We start from the raw sequence: 18700 nt of genomic DNA, 5'->3' as shown, positions 1-18700 counted from the left end.
ACTTGAACCTGGATCCTTACACCGGTCCTTGCCCCCAGTTTATTGTTTTTATTTTATTTTTAATTTTTTAATTATCTTTATTTACTTATTGGATAGAGACAGCCAGAAATCGAGAAGGAAGGAGGTGATAGGGAGGAGAGAGACAGGGAGACACCTGCAGCCCTGCTTCACCACTCGAGAAGCTTTCCCTCTGCAGGTGGGGACGGGGGCTTGAACCCGGGTCCTTGCACGCTAACGTGCGCTTAGCCAGGTGCGCCACTGCCCAGCCCCCATTTTTAATTTCTTTATTGGGGGATTAATGGTTTACAGTTGAGTGTTACTTAATTTAAATATCAGACCTACTTCAGCAAAAGCATCTCTTATGTAAAAAAAAAAGACACTAGGTTCAAGGAAGAGCTTTTAAGTTTATTCACTGAAAAGCATGTAGATCTTGACTATTCTCTTAAGAGCCAATGATTTTCAAATGTTGAATCTCTTGTTATTACAAAAGCTAATGTTGTATGCAAAAAACTTCGCCTTAAATTCTCTAAACTGAAGCAGATGAATGAAGTATATGGAAATAGTCTTGCTGTGACATGTGGTGTACTCCAGAATTTTACTTAAGTGAATAAAAACATGAAAAATTAAACCTACTCGAAAGATTTCTTGCTCACATGCAAGATGAGATGCTGTCAAAAATGCTTTTAAGTTTATGTCTCTACTTTCTCATTCCTAATTATCCCTATACTAAAACATATGTAAGGGAAAGGGTGATTGTATGTGCTGTTAGCATAACTAGTTAGAATAACAAGGTGTACAGAGAACTGTGTGCAATCATTTAATTCCTCTTATCAAATTCTGCATCTTTTTTGTCATTAAAGTATTCCTCCAAAGCTGCTGTGAACAGCACTTCCTCAGATGCCTCTGTGTTCTTTAGCCTCTGAACAATCTCCATTGATCAACTTTTTCCTTTTTTTAAGATTTTTTTATTATTATCTTTATTTATTGGATAGAGATGGAAATCAAGTAGGTAAGGGAAGAAAGAGAGATAGACACCCGCAACACTGCATCACCACTTGCAAAGTTTTCCCCCTGCAGGTGAGGACTAAGGGCTCGAACCTGGGGCCTTTCACACTGTAACATGTGCAATCAACCAGGTGCCCCACTGCACCAGCCCCTAATCAAACTTTTCATGTACTGATGAAACTTGATCTGTCCCCTCCAACGAGAAGCAGAATCATGTGTATCTGGATTTCAGGTTAGTAAGCCAAAGGGGTTGGCATCTAGTGGCAACCATTACACAAAGAGTGATTGGCATAAAGCAGGTTTACTCCTCAAACTTCATGACAATGAAAATGTTTCCCAGAGTTGGGCAGTGGTGCATCAGATTAAATGCACACAGTGCGAAGCGCAGGGACTGACGCAAGGATCCTGGTTCCAGCCCCCGGCTCCCCACCTGCAGTAGGGTCGCATCCCAAGCAATGAAGCAGGTCTGCAGATGTCTATTTTACTCTATCTCCCCTTCCTCTCTCAGTTTACCTCTGTCCTATCCAACAACAGCAGCAAAAACAACAATAAAAGTAACAACAACAACAATGGAAAAAAACTGGCTTCCAGGAGCAGTGGATTTGTAGTGTAGGCACCAAGCACCAGCGATAGCCCTGGAGGGAAAGAAAGAGAAAGAGAGAGAGAGAGAGGGAGAGAGAAAGGAAGGAAGGAAGGAAGGAAGGAAGGAAGGAAGGAAGAAGGAAGGAAAGAAGGAAGGAAGGAAAGAAAGGAAAGAAAAAGAAAGAAAGAAAGAACGAAAGGAAGGAAGGAAGAAAAGAAAGAATGAAGGAAAGAAAGAAAGGAAGAAAGAAAGAAAGAAAGAAAGAAAGAAAGAAGAAGAAGTTTCAAAAGCAAGCATATTAAATACAGGAAGGGAAGGTTGAGTTAATGAAGATGAATGTTGAGTCTTCCCCTCTCCATCTCCATCTCCATCTTGATCACAAACACAGGTTAGGAACTTTATGACAAACCACATGGAAGAGTTTAAATGAAGTGTTAGATTTTTATCTGTAACTGTACTTACTGCCTTTGTAAAGCTTGCTTTACTGGGAACTTCTTCCCGCAGCTCTTACACTTAAATTCTTTCTCCTCTGTGGGCCTCTGGTGCAGAGTCTGAAGGTGCTCAGCAAGGATTTCCTCACACGAAAAGCTTGACTCACAGTGGGGGCAGGTATGGTCCTCTTTGCAGCTCACATGCTCTGAACATTTATAAGGAAACAAACAGATGTAGCAGATAACAAATCCAGAGGCCAGAATTCTTGGGGCTGCTTGTACTTTAAAATAAGAACTAACTGTGCTAACGGCTATCAGATTAGCGAATCATACTGTCTATTGTTAGTGTTGTGTTAAGTGTTAACATTGATCATGTTGTCCAGGAAAAAAACTGAGTGTTGGTAGAGAGAAATGTATTTTTAATCATTTTACTGTGTCACCACCTGGATGGCCTGGCTGAAGAAACAGGTCTCCCAAAGCTCATCAAAGTTCCTAGTTACCCAGCAACCTTGCAAAAAGCCTCAGTGAACAAGACAGAAAGAGACTCACTGAAGCTCCAGGTTCTCAAAAAAATCCCAAACAAAAAAGCTAAGAATACCCAGAAGTGGTCTTTAAGAACCTACCTGGACCCTTGTGCATGTCTCTGTATTCAGAGAGCCGGTGACTGGCTTGGATGGGAGGCTACTGTAGCCAATTCAGGGCAGGAATACCCAAATCCTCACAAGGAGCCATTCCTGTCCTCGTGGCCTTGCCAGTCCCCAGGGCACATCCCTCACCCAAGCCTAGCTTAGCTTCTCCTCCTGCTGGAAGGAAGGAAGAGGGGTACAGAGCTGGAGAGACTCAGAGCAGTTCTGACAAAATCTGACTTATCTATTATCTATAACTATAATTCCATCACTGTTCAAATGGTGTTCCTCTCATAACTGTCAACCTCTCAGACCACCAATTAGAGGCAATACCGTTTCTGCCAGCTGATGACTGTCCTTTGGAAGTCCTGACTTCTCCTTCTTTCATCACTGTGTCAACCTGCTCCTCCTCCTCCTCCTCCTCCTCCTCTTCTTCTTCGACCTCTAGGTCACTGTCAAGGTAGCCAATCAAGAGCTCTGTATCTGTTTCTATATCTTCAACTGCCAAATAGAAAATGTTTTCTCCTTCCTGAGGCAAAATGAAAGAGAAATGCTGTTGTCAGAATCATCTCACCATGGCTTTTAAAAAAAATACACTGAACAGTTTGTTGGTTTATGACCATCACTCAACAATTATTTGAAGATACACCCATTATAGTGAGCACATGGAATGTTAGCGTTGCTTTATTTTAATACCAATTTATTTAAAAGTATATTAAAAAGAAAAAAACTGGCAATTTTCATCATCTGGCATGTAAAATACAAAATAAAATGACAGGGACATTTATACATGTCAAATTAAATACAGCAATCATTTAATTATTTACTTTAATAAGAGACAGAGAGGAGAGAAAGAAAAAACACTGCTCAGCTCTGATTTATGGTGGTCCTAGAAATTAAACCTGGTCACTCTGAGCCTCAGGCATCAAAGTATGAGAGCTTACCATAATATGACCTCCCCAGCACTTTCATTTAACACTTAAAAAAAAAAACAATTTGCATTATTAACTGCTCTTTTGCAGTTATGCTATCATAGGCCCATAAATACAGAAATCTATTCAGTAGTGAAGTCTTTCACATAAGAGAAAGAGAAAGAGAGACTAAGGGAGACACACAGAGACAGAGACCAGTGTATATGAATGATTGATTCCATTAATTCCAAAACAGGAAGAAAAAAAAAGGACACTTTCAAGTCACAACACAAACCAGAGGAACTGTGAATGAACCCTGAAAGAATCTCTAAAAGCTGGACCCGGAATAGACTTTCCCAATAGTTGGACGAGGCACCTGGGAAGAACAAAGCACTGACTGAGTTATCCTGTGTTTCTCCCACTAGTGAGATAGAAAATTAAAAAAAAAAAATTTTTTTAAAGTTCAGGTCACTGTCATCAGAGGGATGTTTTTTTAATAAATTTCTAGAAGATAAAAATCAGACAGGGTAGCAATGATGCATAGCTAGCTAGTGCTGCACAAACTTCAACCCACAGCAGAGAAGAAGAGTGGGAACCCCAGAAGCTTCACCCTTGGCGTCTACAGGGACAATACCCCCCCCACCTTGGGCCGGGGCCAATCACCAGGGAAGCACTAGCTGGGGCTGTACTGCTGGCTGGTGGGGTCCCCCCTGAACTTCCTGTCTTTTACTTACCTGTCTTTTACTTAGCTGAGGGTTTGTTCAGGAAGGGTTCCCAGTGAGGCTGTTGGGGAATGAAGAGAAGCAAAGCCGAGCTGGATTTATTGAACCTTCGTGGTGGGCATGAGGGGGAAACCAAAGACAATAAGCTCCACGAGGAGTGAAATTCAATAAAGCACAGAACACAGAACAAAGCCTTCCCTCCTCTGGTCGGATCTTATGTCAAGGAGGGGGAGACACACAAGAGGAAGTTAGAATTCAGAGGAGGGGAGAAGGGACTGGGGAGGGAGAGAGATGCGAATGTGTGCGTGTGGGTGTGTACATACAAGCAGAAGGGCCTAGAAAAACAGGAAAAGGCACACGTCAAACTGTTAGGCGGTAACTGCTTTGAGAATCGGAAAAGGGGAAGTCTGCATTCAGTATTTAAGGCTGTGTGCGTGTTTTTCTGGACAATAGATTTCTCTGCCCTTGTGAAAACAATATATATTAGAGAAATTCCATGGGAGTGACAGAAATAACCATCTTCATCAAATACTTGCAGGGGAGGCTTGATTCAAAAGCTGAAAGCACTGAAGCAAATCTTTAACTATTGACTACAGTTAATTAAAAGATGTTCTTATAATACTTAAGAGCATTCTTAGATTTTCTGTAAAATATTTTATTACTGAATAGAGACAGAGAGAAATGGAGAGGGGAGGGGGAGTTAGAAAGTCATCTGCAGCCCTGCTTCACCACTCCTGAAACTTTCCCCTGCAGGTGGGGACCAAGGGCTTGAGCCTGGATCCTTGTGCACTGTAATGGGTGTGCACTTAACCAGATGTGCTACTGCCTGGCCCCGGATGTTTTCGATCGTCATATAGCCAGAAACATAAAAATGATTGTAAATTAAGAATACTGGGAGACAGTTCATCAGGAGAAGTGGTATTTCCCAGAGTTTGAAAGGCACTTGCGAAGGGGATCATCCAAACCAACAAAGGACTCACCTAATGAAAATCTCAGAGCACAGTCGTAAATCTTCATGCTTATCTGATCAGTAGCCAAGAAAGTTAATTGCAACATCTTTTTGGCACATTAGTAATTAATTTTGTGATGGCCTTGATAAGAAGAGATTTTTTTTTTCATTTTTAAGTATGATAGCATGTACTTAAAATTGCAACCATAAGACACAGCATGCCTATTTAGGGACTCTGATAAAAGCAATTTTTTAAATTTATTTTATTAGAGGAAGGGAGTGGGGTAGGCAGAGCTCTGGCAGATGCAGTGCCAGGTAGAGAACACAGAGCCTCAAACACTGCTGAGCCGCCTCCCTAACAAGGAAATCTTAATATACCAGTGAGTAGGGGTCCTACGGCCAAATCCCATATGAGTGTTGTGGAGGCTTTCAAGATATTTTCAGATACAAGCAGAGAAAATTCTGACACTGTCTTTCTGGAGATTTTACAGGTAAAGTCAATTGCCCAGCCCCTTCCCACAATAGTTTTAAGAAGTCTCCTTATCAAATGTTTTCTTGCCTACCTTACAGTAATCAACCCAGAAATTTTTCCTCATAAGATTTACCTACTTCAAACCCTCTGGTTATCAGAATCATCCATATTTCCATTCTCTGGAGATTCTGGAGCAAATTACCCAGCTGTAGGGTCCTCCCAGGAACAGAGGCTTTTAAAGTTGTGGACCCATAGCTCTGGGGTCCAGAATAATGTTCTGTTGTCATTAGCCTGGTTACAACAGATTGAAATTCATTTCTCCTTATCTTGAGTGACATTTCTGGCCAATGGGTCCTGGCCTGTCTTCCTGAACACAGCCCCTCAACAATGACTCATTGCATTTAAATTTTAGGAATGAGTGGCCCTTTCTCTCCTTCCTTCTCTCCCTCCCTTCCTCCCTCCCTCCCTTCCTTCCTTCCTTCCTTCCTTCCTTCCTTCCTTCCTTCCTTCCTTCCTTCCTTCCTTCCTTCTTTCTTCCCTCCCTTTTCTTTACCAGAGTAATGCTCAATTCTGTTTTATGGTGACTGTGGGGGTGGGGATGATTGAACCTGGGACTCCGGAGCTTCAGGCTAGAGAGTCTCTTTGCATAACCATTATGCTAACTATACCCCCCCCCACCCTGGAGTGAGTGGCTTTTTAATTTTTTTTCTTTCATATTTTATCAGAGTACAGTGCGCAGGATAGAAACTGAGACCTTGGAACCTCAGGCATTAGAATCTGTTTGCATAACCATTAAAGCTATCTCCCCCACTGAGTGGCTTTCTTAAACTGCCTAGGGGTTAGGAGAGTGAGGCTCTTGGGCCCTGCTGCTACTTCCAGGTGATCCTGCCAAAGCACTTTTCAGCTAACTACTGCTAACCCCAGAAAAGCTACTAAGAACACTCAGAAGAAATCGCGTTATCTCGCAATGACAGAGCATGTTGTAGCTTTCTAAAGGTTTCCACTACATTATTTCATCAGCTCTTCCTTGGGAGGTATGGATGGAAAGGTCAAGTACAGGGGTCATCCAGCGGTAGCACACTAGGTTAAGGGATCATAGTGCGAAGCACAAGGACCAGCATAAAGATCCTGGTTCAAGCCCCCAGCTCCCCACCTGCAGGGAGGCCACTTCATAAGTGGTGAAGCAGGTCTGCAAGTATTTTATCTTACCCCACCCCCGTCAACCCCTCCTTTCTCAATTTTTCTCTGTCTTCAAACACATCTTGGGCTTAGAAATTTAGACAAGTTATACTAGGGTGAGAGGGAACAGTTTGGACTTCTGCACAGTAACCAACAGAAGGAGCAGAAAAGTGATGAAGGTGCACAGAAGAAAATGCAGTGAAAGAGTAAGTGAGGATTTCAGAGGTCTGAGAAGCATGTGTCCTGGGTTTGAGTTCCAGCATCGCAGGAGAGGTTCCAGGACATGGGAAGAAGCTCCAGTGCTATGGTCGGTCTCTCTCTCTCTCTTTCTCTCTCCCTACTCTATATGTATCTATCTCAATCTCCACTTCTCCCTCTCTCACTTTATCTGAATGAAAAAAAAAAAAAAAAAACCACAACTTAAGAGTGGCCCAGGCTCTGCAAAAAAAAAAAAAATTAAACATTTAAAAAAGAATTTCATGGGGGTCAGGCGGTAGTGCAGCAGGTTAAGCGCATGTGGTGCAAAGCACAAGGACCAGCACAAGGATCCCAGTTTGAGCTCCTGCTCCCCACCTGCAGGGGAATTGCTTCACAGGCAGTGAAGCAGGTCTGCAGGTATTTGTCTTTCTTTCTCCTTCTCTGTCTTCCCCTCCTCTCTCCATTTCTCTCTGTCCTATCCAATAACAATGACATCAATAACAATGATAATAATAATAATAACCATAACAATGGTAAAACCATCAGGGTAACAAAAGGGAAAAAAATGGCCTCCAGGAGCAGTGGATTCGTGGTGTAGGTACCGAGCCCCGGCAATGGCAATAACCCTGGAGACAAAAAAAAAAAAAAGAATTTAATACTTAACATCCTCTCACTTAACTCTTTACTGAAACCCTGAGTCCATCTGAACTTGCATATCAATATCATCTTTCTAGGAGGTAACTATACAGAACTGACAAGACACAATGGGGAAAAATTATCTTTCCATTACGATAAACAGACTTTGCAAAAATCCCCTATTAAGATTAATCTAAGTCGGGCTGTAGCACAGCGGGTTAAGCGCAGGTGGCGCAAAGCACAAGGACCGGCATAAGGATCCCGGTTCGAACCCCGGCTCCCCACCTGCAGGGGAGTCGCTTCACAGGCGGTGAAGCAGGTCTGCAGGTATCTATCTTTCTCTCCTCCTCTCTGTCTTCCCCTCCTCTCTCCATTTCTCTCTGTCCTATCCAACAATGACAACAACAATAATAACTACAACAATAAAACAACAAGGGCAACAAAAAGGGAATAAATAAAATAAATATTTAAAAAAAAAATTTAAAAAAAAAGATTAATCTAACAATGAAATAAAAAATCAATTTTAACTTATTTTTAATATTTTATTCCTAGATACAAAGAAAAATTAGAAAGGAGGAGACAGAGAATGAAAGAGATAGAGACACCTGCAGCCCTGCTTCACCACTCATGAAGCTTTCTCTCTGCACGTAGGGACCAAGGGCTTGAACCTGGCTCCTTGTGCACTGGAATGTGTGAACTTAACCAGGTGTTCCCCCACCGGGCCCCTAAGCCCAAAATCTTTAAAAATGAGACACAATAATAGGCAGAAAGACAGTATAGAGTTATGCAAAAGATTTTTATGCCAGAAGCTTCAAGGTTCAGGGTTCAATCCCTGGAATCACCATAGGCCAGGACTGAGAATTGCTCTGGTAAAAAAATTTAAAATAAATTTAATAATAATAATAGATAAAATAAATGAAATCAAGACACTACTAAAATGTGATGACAGCATTTCAATGTATCTTGCTCTCTTTCCCATAGAAAGAACAGACCAAACTACTAGGAGACTAAACTACTAGGCTGACCAGATGCCTGAAGCAGAAAATGTGATAAGAAACAAAATTAACTATGACCAAGGAATGGCAAGAATCACCACATATTTTGACCAATATTCTGGCCCCTCTGCCAGGAAGTGGGCATCCCTGATAAGAAGTGTCAGCAGCTGTGAAAAGCCTCACACATCCAGCTGGCCTTACTCACATGACCAGGAAGTAAATCTTTGCTGTTATAAACCAGTAAGAGTAAATGGCCTGTCTAGAAAAGTGGACTACTTAAAAAAGAGCTGATCCTAGTAACATAAGCAAATGTGACCACCAGTTCCCCCTCTTAAAATTGCCAGTCATATAATTTGACAAATCAGTAACTTGAACAAAAATTTTTTTTTTTAATTACTAACTTTTGAGACTCAAAAGAAAGCCTCTTGAAATCAAGGGAAAGAATGGGAAGTCAAAACATGAAAGATAAGAGAGCAGTGTCAGATAAAACTGATTCCATCTTTAGAGTAAATTGATCAGATCCAAGCAGAAAAATGGTGTTTAAAAAAAAAAAAATCAGTTTCCATAAACTCTTTTCTCACCACAGCTTATAATAAGCCATTTCATTTGACTCCTCAGAACAGGACAGGATATTAAAGGATAAATCAAGTCTATAAACAAATCACTAACAATCACATACATGTCACTAACACACGCCTTGTGATAGGGATGCAATTAGAGATAGCAGAGCAAGAAGCACTTGGCAAAACGCACGTGGCATGGTGGAGAGAAAAGCTAACAGAAAAAGATGAAGAGTAGATAGGGAAAAAAAAGGTGCTTTGTGAGAAATGAGTTCCTTGATCCTGGAAAGCTGGGGCTCTTTACAGGAAAGATAAAATAAATAAGTAAACAAACAAACAAACCTAAGGAACTTCATTTATCTATTTTTTTTTTAATGAGGGGACAGGAAATATATCCAGAGCCTCAAGCAAGAATGATACCATAGGTACTCACTGCTCCCAATTTCCAATTTTCTGTTCACACTTTTTTTTTTAGCAAGGGGGTGGAGTGGGAAAGACAGAGAGAGGAGAGACATCACAGCACTACTTTACCATTCTAGAGTTATCTTAGTACTATCCAGGATGTCTTCTCGTGGCTCTGGGTCTCAAACTCACAGCCTCAGGCAAAGTGAGATCTGGGTTCTGGGGGTTGGGTGGTAGCACAGTGGGTTAAGTGCACATGGTGCGAAGCACAAGGATCCCAGTTGGAGCCCCCGGCCCCCAACTGCAGGGGGGGGGGGGTCGCTTCACAGGCAGTGAAGCAGGTCTGCAGGTGTGTATCTTTCTCTCCCCTTCTCTATCTTCCCATACTCTTTCGATTTCTCTGTCTTAACCAACAACAGCAACATCAACAATAATAATAACAACAGCAATACGATAAACAGCAAGGGCAACAAAGAGGGAAAAAGTAGCCTCCAGAAGCAGTGGGTTAGTAGTTGCAGGAACCAAGCCCCAGCAATAACCCTGGAGGCAAAAAAAAAAAATCTGGGTTCTATCTCTAAGCCCCTGACTTCACCTTTTTAATTTAAAAATAAGTGATCAATATTGACAGGCCTGAAATTTGTGACAAAGGTAATGCCATGGAGACCAGGGTCTCTGTTTTCTATGTACACTGTACCCAGATTTGCTGAATATTACACAAAAACCTCTTTTAACTGGCTTCCACTGAACTGATGCCCAGACTTTCCTAGCCCCTTACTTACTACCCTAGAATCTGCTGAACGGTGCCCAGAGCACCTCAGTTCCTTCCTCATTGTCTGACTTGTATGCCTGATGCCAAGTGTTTCCAGTCTGTTGCCACTGGTCCCAGTTACTATAACGACCTGACTTAACTCTATATAAATAATCCAGGCACCAATGAATGAAAAGTAAAAATGGAAGTGCTCCTAGCAAGTGCTGTCTAGTGGCGCACCTGGCTAAGCACACATTACATTGCACAAGGACCTGGGTTCAGGCCAGGTATCTACCCAAGCTCACAAAAAAAAACCCACAACTGGCCCTGCCTGGCAGCGCTCTGCCTGTTCTGGGAGCTTTCAGAAGAAATGGTTAAATAAAAACACAGAAAAAGGAGAAGACACGGAGCCATTGAGATTCAAGCTGGCATGGAATTTCCAGACAGAGTGTCCCACCTGCATCTGAAATTCATTCTGAATTTTATGATTTGGATAGGAGGATTGGGACAATATCAGACCAGAAGGGAATGGGATTACTAAGTAGGCCATCACACACAGGAGTATTACTGGAAGGTTGTAGAAACTAGGTTGAAACAGAAATGTGTGGAGGGATTGAACAGCGTGGAGGGATTGAACAGATGAACTGAGCTGCAGAGGAAGCGTTTGAGGAAGATGATAGGGTAACTGGATCGGGTTGATTTGACAGGGTAAAGATGAAAAGGAGAAATCTCTGAGGATGTTTGTTGTAGTTGGGGCAGTAGCTCTGTGGGAGAGTACAGAACAAGCCTGTGTGAGGCCCTAGGGTCATTCCCCAGCACTGCCTAGGTTGGAGGGAGGGGGGGTTCATTCTCTTTCTCATTAAATACATAAATCTGTAAATAAGTAAGTAAATAAAAGCCAGAGAGATAAATCACCAGGTAGGGCATATACCTTACCATACATAAAGCCCAAGTTTCAGCCCTAGCACCACAAGAGAGCGTCACAGCTAAAGATAAGTTCCTACTTTGTCTCAAAGAAAGATGGCGGCGTTCAGACCTCAGACTGACCGGGATGCAGGGGTTTCATAGGCTCCTGTGCTAAATATGAATAGACATGGGTCCTAGGTCAGATTGATGGGGTTTATAGTTAATGGGATTTATATACTTTTCCTACATCTGGGAGCTACTGTCTCTGCCCTGATCCAGCCTTCTAGTCTTATCCGCAATGCTGACACCATCTTCCCAGACACTACTCCTAGCCCACCTGCATGTTAGCTATTGGGATCAGTCAAAAATAAGTAAAGTCATGGGCCTCTTGGAATATACCTAAATAGACTTCCTAGCTTCTTCCAACATGAAGACCCCAAATTCACCTGCTATACTCTTACCTTTAGAGGTTCCTGATTATTAAACCATTTTTTTGCTTTATATCTTAATGCTTTTTAGCCACTAGGAAATGTTATGTATGTACAAACTATTGCATTTTGCTTTTGACTGTAAATCATTAATCCCCCAATTAAAAAAAAAAGGTTATGTCTCTGATCCTGTCTCTTTCTGAAAAGCTAACAAAACAGCTACATACAGTTATATCTCAAAAGAATTAACTCCAGGGGTGGGGAAAGTTAGGCAATGCTGTTATTTTAATCTTCTCCATCCATCAAGGTGAATTAAATAAAACAATTATAAAATATCAGTGTAAGTAATCATTAACACAACAGCAAACTGATTACTCATTTAATTAAATATAATAAAAAAGATAAGGCATATAGTTTTGATATGATTCAGACAAGATAAAGATATACTTGTTTACTTTCTAGGTTCCAGTTAAACAAAACTTCAAGTGAAAGGAAAGGCCTGATTCAAAGATTAGAACTTTTCTTTCTTCTAGACTCCATACTTTCTTCACACACTAAAACACCACTGAAAAAGAGTCTTCAGTCAGGAAGAATTCTTCCCTTTTCCTTTTCCAAGATATCTTTGTTAGACCATGCAAGATTTTCGAGAATTATCACAACATAATCGAAGAGGATTAGATCAGTCTCTAAGGAAGCATAAAGTACCAAATGTGGCTAAGTGTAGCTCTTGTCTTTTTTGTGTTATGTGAAGATTAAACTGCCTTCATTTGCAGTTTGTTTACTGGCTGTCTTAATGCTGACCATTAAAAAAAAAAAACTAAAACCGATCACAAAATACATTTTTAATTTTGAAAAAAAAAGTCCTGCCTCTTATATTTGCAAATAAAATCATCTTTGTCACTGACAAATAGGCTTCATTTTAACTATCTAGATCTTAAAACTCTACATATACTTAACTGTCCCTGTGAACATCCTAATCATGATACTATTCTCTAGACAAGTACTATCCCTGGGTCAGTAAAACTAAAAGCTCTTTCTTTCTTTTTAAAAATATTTATTTATTTATCCCCTTTTGTTGCTCTTGTTTTATTGTTGTTATTGATGTTGTTGTTGTAGGGTAGGATAGAGAGAAATGGAGAGAGGCGGGGAAGACAGAGAGGGCGAGAGAAAGATAAACACCTGCAGACCAGCTTCACCGCTTGTGAAGCAACTCCCCTACAGGTGGGGAGCCGGGGCTCAAACCAGAATCCCTGAGCAGGTCCTTGTGCTTTGTGCCACATGCACTTAACCTGCTGCACTACCGACCGACTCCCTAAAAGTTTTCTCTTACACCTGCATGTGAGGCTACCATCATATAAGTCTTTAAAGATCAACAGCCGGGGGCACAGCTGGCCCTAGGAAGCTGCCCTGCAGTATGTCAGTTATGTCACAAGCCTTAGAATGTGGCATCACAGCTCCGGTGGCCATGGCTACTGCGGGATCTTCAGACTTGAGGACAAAGTTGGCAGTACTTGGAGGTGTTGTACTCTCACTTCCTCTTCGGAGTCAAAGAGTAAAGAGTGAAGGATGTCTGCTTCCACCTGAGAGCCCTCCAGGCTTTCAGGGTATCTTGGCTGATTCCCCTGCTTGAGAGGGTCTTCTGAGGATGCAGCTGCTTCTGACGGAGAGGACGCCTGGCAGGGGCCCTGTGGCAGTCTGCTGCCGACCACCACAGCCACAGTCAAAAGGGACCGCAGGAGGCAGGCTCATGCTGTACTTAGACTCCAGCATCTTGTTCATCTCTAACTCAAAGTTTAAAAGCAGCTTCAGGATCAAGCACTCACTGCCTTTGTGCAGCCTGTGGGTGTCTGCCTACTTGGAGAGGTCCAAGAGAGCCACCAGCAGAGACAGGAGGTCACTGGTTCTAGGCTGGCCCAGCAACAGCTTCATGGTTACTTTCTCATCTGTTCAGCGAAAGCAAGAGTGGCATTCCTATCTGGAGAGCTGCATCTCTTGTGCTAAGGACAAGAACCAGCCTGAAACAACTACCCAGGACACCCTCCCTGTATAGTGGGAGGACGGGACATGTGAGTCCTTCCATCTGGAACAGATGTCTGAGGAGACCGCAGGTCGGCTGGACCCCAAGCCCAGGCAGCTGAGAAGGAGCCAGCTGGGGAGAGCTGTACTTGCTGGTGGGAGAGGCCCCTGGATGGGATTCCAGGATGTCACCAGGAACTCCCAGCCCCTGGGAACCCCGTTGGATGAGCAGACCTTCTGCATCCTGTATCAGGGAGAAGCCACCTGGCAGCAGTCCCTGTTCATGCAGATGCACGTGGCCCCAGTGATACTGCGGGGCCCGTCCACACTGGCCCTGGGCGCCACTCAGTGCCCCCTATCCATGCAGGCCTGAAGGGGCAACATAGGACAGCAGCACGCCCTGCACCGCCCCCATCACAACATCCTCACAGGAGTGACTCGCCCCATGATATGTGGTTCGGCACAACATCAGCCCCAGATACACTGATAGGACACCAACAAGACTGTGCACAGGAAATGGGTGAGCTGCCAACCATTGAGCTGCTGCCCCAGGGACCAGAAGACTCCACTTCTGTCTCTATCATCACAGAGCCCTGCCATCTGGAGCAGATCTCTGAGGAGACCCCAGGCATCTCTGCAGGTGGAACAAACACCTGGCCCGCACCACCCCACATTATCAAGCGCTCCCCTTACCAGGACACCAAGATGGCGGTGCCTCGGCACTACAAGGAGAACGTCTTCTCTACTCTGTATAGCAGGGAAGATATCTGCTGGTGCTCCCCCGACATGCATGGGGGCCCCAAGGTGCCCAGAGCATTGGCCCTGCTGGCCCTCCATGCCTGAGAGGGGACCAAGTCCCTGCGGATCTGTCGGGACTGGGCCACCCCCAGCATGTCCCTCTACACTTTAACATGCACAGACCCATTCTGCACCAGAAGGTGCAAGTGATGGATGTGATGGATGATTTCACAGCATCCTTATAAAAAAGGTCATCACCATGCCTTCCTGCATCTCCCCTAATAGTTCTCCTACCCTTAAATAGTTAATTATATTTATTATTCATATTATATGATAGTATATTTATTTGTATAATAAATACTTTGTATCTCTACACCTTAAAAAAAAAAGTCCTGTCCCTCTTATATTTGCAAACAAAATTATCTTTGTGACTGGCAAGTATACTTAAGTTTAAACTGTCTAGATCGTAACACTATACATATACACAACATACATGTATGCATTTATAAGTATTAGCCATGTATATACACATGTACCTACAAATAAAATATACATGTAGCTATGTATAAACACTTGTCAAATTGCCTCCTCTGGTAAATGGGATGTCTGTGTTACTTGTTTCACCTTTTTCTTTTCATTATATTCTTTAACAACTAATATCACCAGTGGACCCCAATTATGACACAACAGGAAAATAATTCCACACTGTTCCAAACCATCAGAGTTCCACATCCCCACTCCCTCCATTGGAAACTTACTATTTGAAAAAAAAAAAAAAACTTATTTGTAATTTTAAGATAAATCGTGTTTATGTTGAACTTAAAATTTTTCTTTTTATAAAAATATATCATCTTTACTTACTGGATAGAGACCAGAGACCGTCAGAAATCGAGAGGGTAAGTGGTGACAGAGAAGGGAGAGAGGCAGAGAGACAGCTGAAACACTGCTTCACCACTAGCAAAGCTTTCCCCCTGCAGGTCGGGATAAGGGAGCTTGAACCCCAGTCCTTGTGTATTATAGCATGTGTGCTCAACCAGGTGCACAACCACGTAGCTTAAAATGTTTCAATTAAAGTATAAAGATACTATTTGATAATATTCCCAGTATCACCAGGGCAAGAACCCAGAGTACCTAATATTTGAGACCTAGATATATTGCATTAAACACACTGGAACTGACTATATGACTAGAAGGTTTAAAACAAAAGATAGTTGAAATTGAAAAGAGGAGAGTTAAAAATCTCTTAGATGTGGGGTCAGAAATGTCTTTTCACAACCAGACATAATGATTTTCAATCCTTCTCTTGGACTGCCAGACTTAAAAATATAATTGAGGTTTATACAGAGTACAGTTAAGACACAGGGTTATGGGAATTGTGCGGAATTGTACCTCTCTTATTCTATGGTTTTGTTAATCTCTCCTTTCTTAAATAAATAAAAAAATTAGACAATGAAAAAAAAAGACACCTTTTCCACAGGGTTCTTCTTGCATCTAGAAAGTTGCTATAGTCTTTCCAAAGAAGCCACACAGTTACTGCAAGCTGATATACAATGTCCTGGTAAAAAGAATTGGGGGAGGGGGAGTCTGTCGGTGGCACAGCTGTTAAGTGCACGTGGCGCAAAGCGCAAGGACCAGTGTAAGGATCCTGGTTTGAGCCCCCGGCTCCCCACCTGCAGGGGAGTCGCTTCACAGGCAGTGAAGCAGGTCTGCAGGTGTCTCTTTCTCTCCTCCTCTCTGTTTTCTCCTCCTCTCTCCATTTCTCTCTGTCCTATCCAACAACAACAGCAATAACCACAACAATGTTAAACAACAAGGGCAACAAAACAAAAGGAAAAATAAATTAATTAATTTAGAAAAAAAGACTTGGGTGAACCCAGGACTGAACTGCTCAGGCAAGGAGCCAGCTATCCTGGTAAGGAGCAGGTCTGGGAAAATTAGCCATTCTACTGAGCAGAATTCATCTGGAATGGTGAGTGCTTACTGAGAAATCTTCCTTTTTGTTTTTTATTTTTATTTTTTAAAATGTATTAGTGATTTACAAAATTATTTGAGAAGTCTTATATATGCCTAAAATTATGCCAGTCCACATGAGAAGAATATGTTAAGAAACAGAATGGGTTTTCTTATTTAATATGGAGACAGAAATATAAAGTCAGGATTGGCAGGTGAAAATTCCCACTAGCACAGACTGGTGCATGTGAGGGCCAGGTGTTTGGCATGTGATCTCATTTAGTTGTCACAGAATCCAAAGGAGTCAGCCAAATCGTAATTCTTTCATCCATAAAGACAAACAGGGTTTTCACTGCTGTGGATTTTTTCCCCCTTTCTTTTCCCCACCAGGACACGGTTTATGATGGTACCTGGGAATGACCTGGGACCTCAGAACCACAGGCATGAGTGTCTTTTTGTAGACACTAGGCTATTAGTGGTTTGATAATAATTAACAAGACTGTAAAATCACAGGGGTACAATTCCACACAGTTTCCACCACCAGAGTTCCATATCCTATCCCCACATTGGAAGCTTCCCTATTCTTTATCCCTCTGGGAGTCTGGACCAAAGATCTTTATGGGGTGCAGAAGGTGGGAGGTGTGGCATCTGCATTTGCTTCTCCACTGGACATGGGCATTTGCAGGTACATCCATATCCCCAGCCTGTTTCTATCTTTCCCTAAATCATCTCTTTTTTTAAAAAAATTATATATATATATATATATATATATATATTTATTAATGAGAAAGAGACAGATATTCTGGTACATGTGCTGCCGGGGATTGAACTTGGGACCTCATGCTTGAGAATCCAATGCTCTATCTACTGCGCCACCTCCCAGACCACTTCCTAAATCATCTTTTAAACTAGAGTATCATCTCCAGCACTCAGCACAAGCGCCAGCCCATTGCAAATAACCAAATAATTGCTAGTTATCAAATGAAGGAATTTAAGAAAATTAAGTAAACTCTTCAGCCAGCCAGCCAGCAAGGGGCAAAGCCAGGCACTAACTGCTTAAAATTACCCCTCCCGGGAACGATAGCACACTGGGTTAAGCACACATGACATGAAGCACAAGAACTGGCGTAAGGATCCCAGTTCAAGCCCCTGGCTCCCCACCTGCAGGGGGGTCGCTTCATAAGCGGTGAAGCAGATCTGCAGGTATCTATCTTTCTCTCCCCATCTCTGTTTTCCCCTCTTGATTTCTCTCATCCTATCAAACAACAACTATAATAACTACAATAGAAAGTACAACAAGGGCAACAAAAACGGGAAAAATCCTCCAGGAGCAATGGATTCATAGTGCAGGCACCAAGCCCAGCAATAACCTTGGAGGCAAGAGAGAGAGAGAGAGAGAGAAAGAGAAAAGAAGAGGAGGAGGAGGAGAAGAAGAAGAATCACAGTATTTTACAAATTACCTCTGGAAATGCCGTGCCATCATTTCTGTTGGACGTAGCATCACAGATGACCCCAGGGCAGTGCAGGGCTGGGGGGCATGTATAAAAGTGTGATCATCAGGAGGTCAGGCTACTTTGGGGGGCGTGAGGGTCCTTCCTTAAGGCTGACTCCAGCAGGGGTCAGTAGGGACAATTTACTTTCTAACAGGTTGGGGTCCCTGGGTGAGTGCCAGTAGGCCAAGTGATCCCTTGCTATCTAATCAGAGGGACTATAGAATCCAGTCCTTTGTGGAGACTTTTAGGGAGGGTGGTTTGTTTATTTGTTTAGGTTTAGAAGTAGAGAGACAGAGAGAGTGAAAGAGATCGCAGCACCAAGGCTTACTTCATTGTGGTGGGGCCAAGCACAAACATGCTGTCCAGGTAAGGAGTGTCACTGGCCCTGGGAGGGTAATTTTTTTTTTTTTGCCTCCAGGGTTATTGCTGGGGCTCAGTGCCTGCACCACAAATCCACTGTTCCTGGAGGCTATTCCCCACCCCCTCTTTGGCTGCCCCTGTTTTATCGTTGTTGTGGTTATTACTATTGTTATTGATGTCTTTGTTTTTGGATAGGACAAAGAGAAATGGAGAGAGGAGGGGAAGACAGAGAGGAGGAGAGAAAGACAGACATCTGCAGATCTGCTTCACCGCCAGTGAAGCGATCCCCCCCCCCCCCCCCCCCCCCGCAAGTGGGAAGCCAGGGGCTGGAACCGGGATCCTTATGCCGGTCCTTACACTTCCTGCCATGTGCGCTTAACCCGCTGCATTAC

The 18700-nt window shown here is 42.7% G+C and overlaps 1 protein-coding gene across 8 annotated transcripts in view; it reads right to left on the bottom strand.

Moving 5' to 3' along the window:
- The window catches only part of PRDM5 (PR/SET domain 5), a 181940-nt gene that overhangs the window by 104327 nt on the left and 58913 nt on the right, over positions 1 to 18700 (bottom strand). For all 8 annotated transcript variants that reach the window (XM_060186090.1, XM_060186091.1, XM_060186089.1 and 5 more), the window contains 2 exons: positions 2979 to 3174; positions 2051 to 2225 (listed from right to left, as the gene is read on the bottom strand). In XM_060186090.1, coding sequence (XP_060042073.1) covers positions 2051 to 2225; positions 2979 to 3174 — 371 coding nt within the window. The remainder of the gene's footprint in view (positions 1 to 2050; positions 2226 to 2978; positions 3175 to 18700) is intronic.

This window comes from Erinaceus europaeus, chromosome 2 (assembly GCF_950295315.1).
Source record: "Erinaceus europaeus chromosome 2, mEriEur2.1, whole genome shotgun sequence".
NCBI classification, from domain to species: domain Eukaryota; kingdom Metazoa; phylum Chordata; class Mammalia; order Eulipotyphla; family Erinaceidae; genus Erinaceus; species Erinaceus europaeus.
Note: the sequence above shows the minus strand (reverse complement) of the source record. Positions and strands in the feature narration are given on the sequence as shown.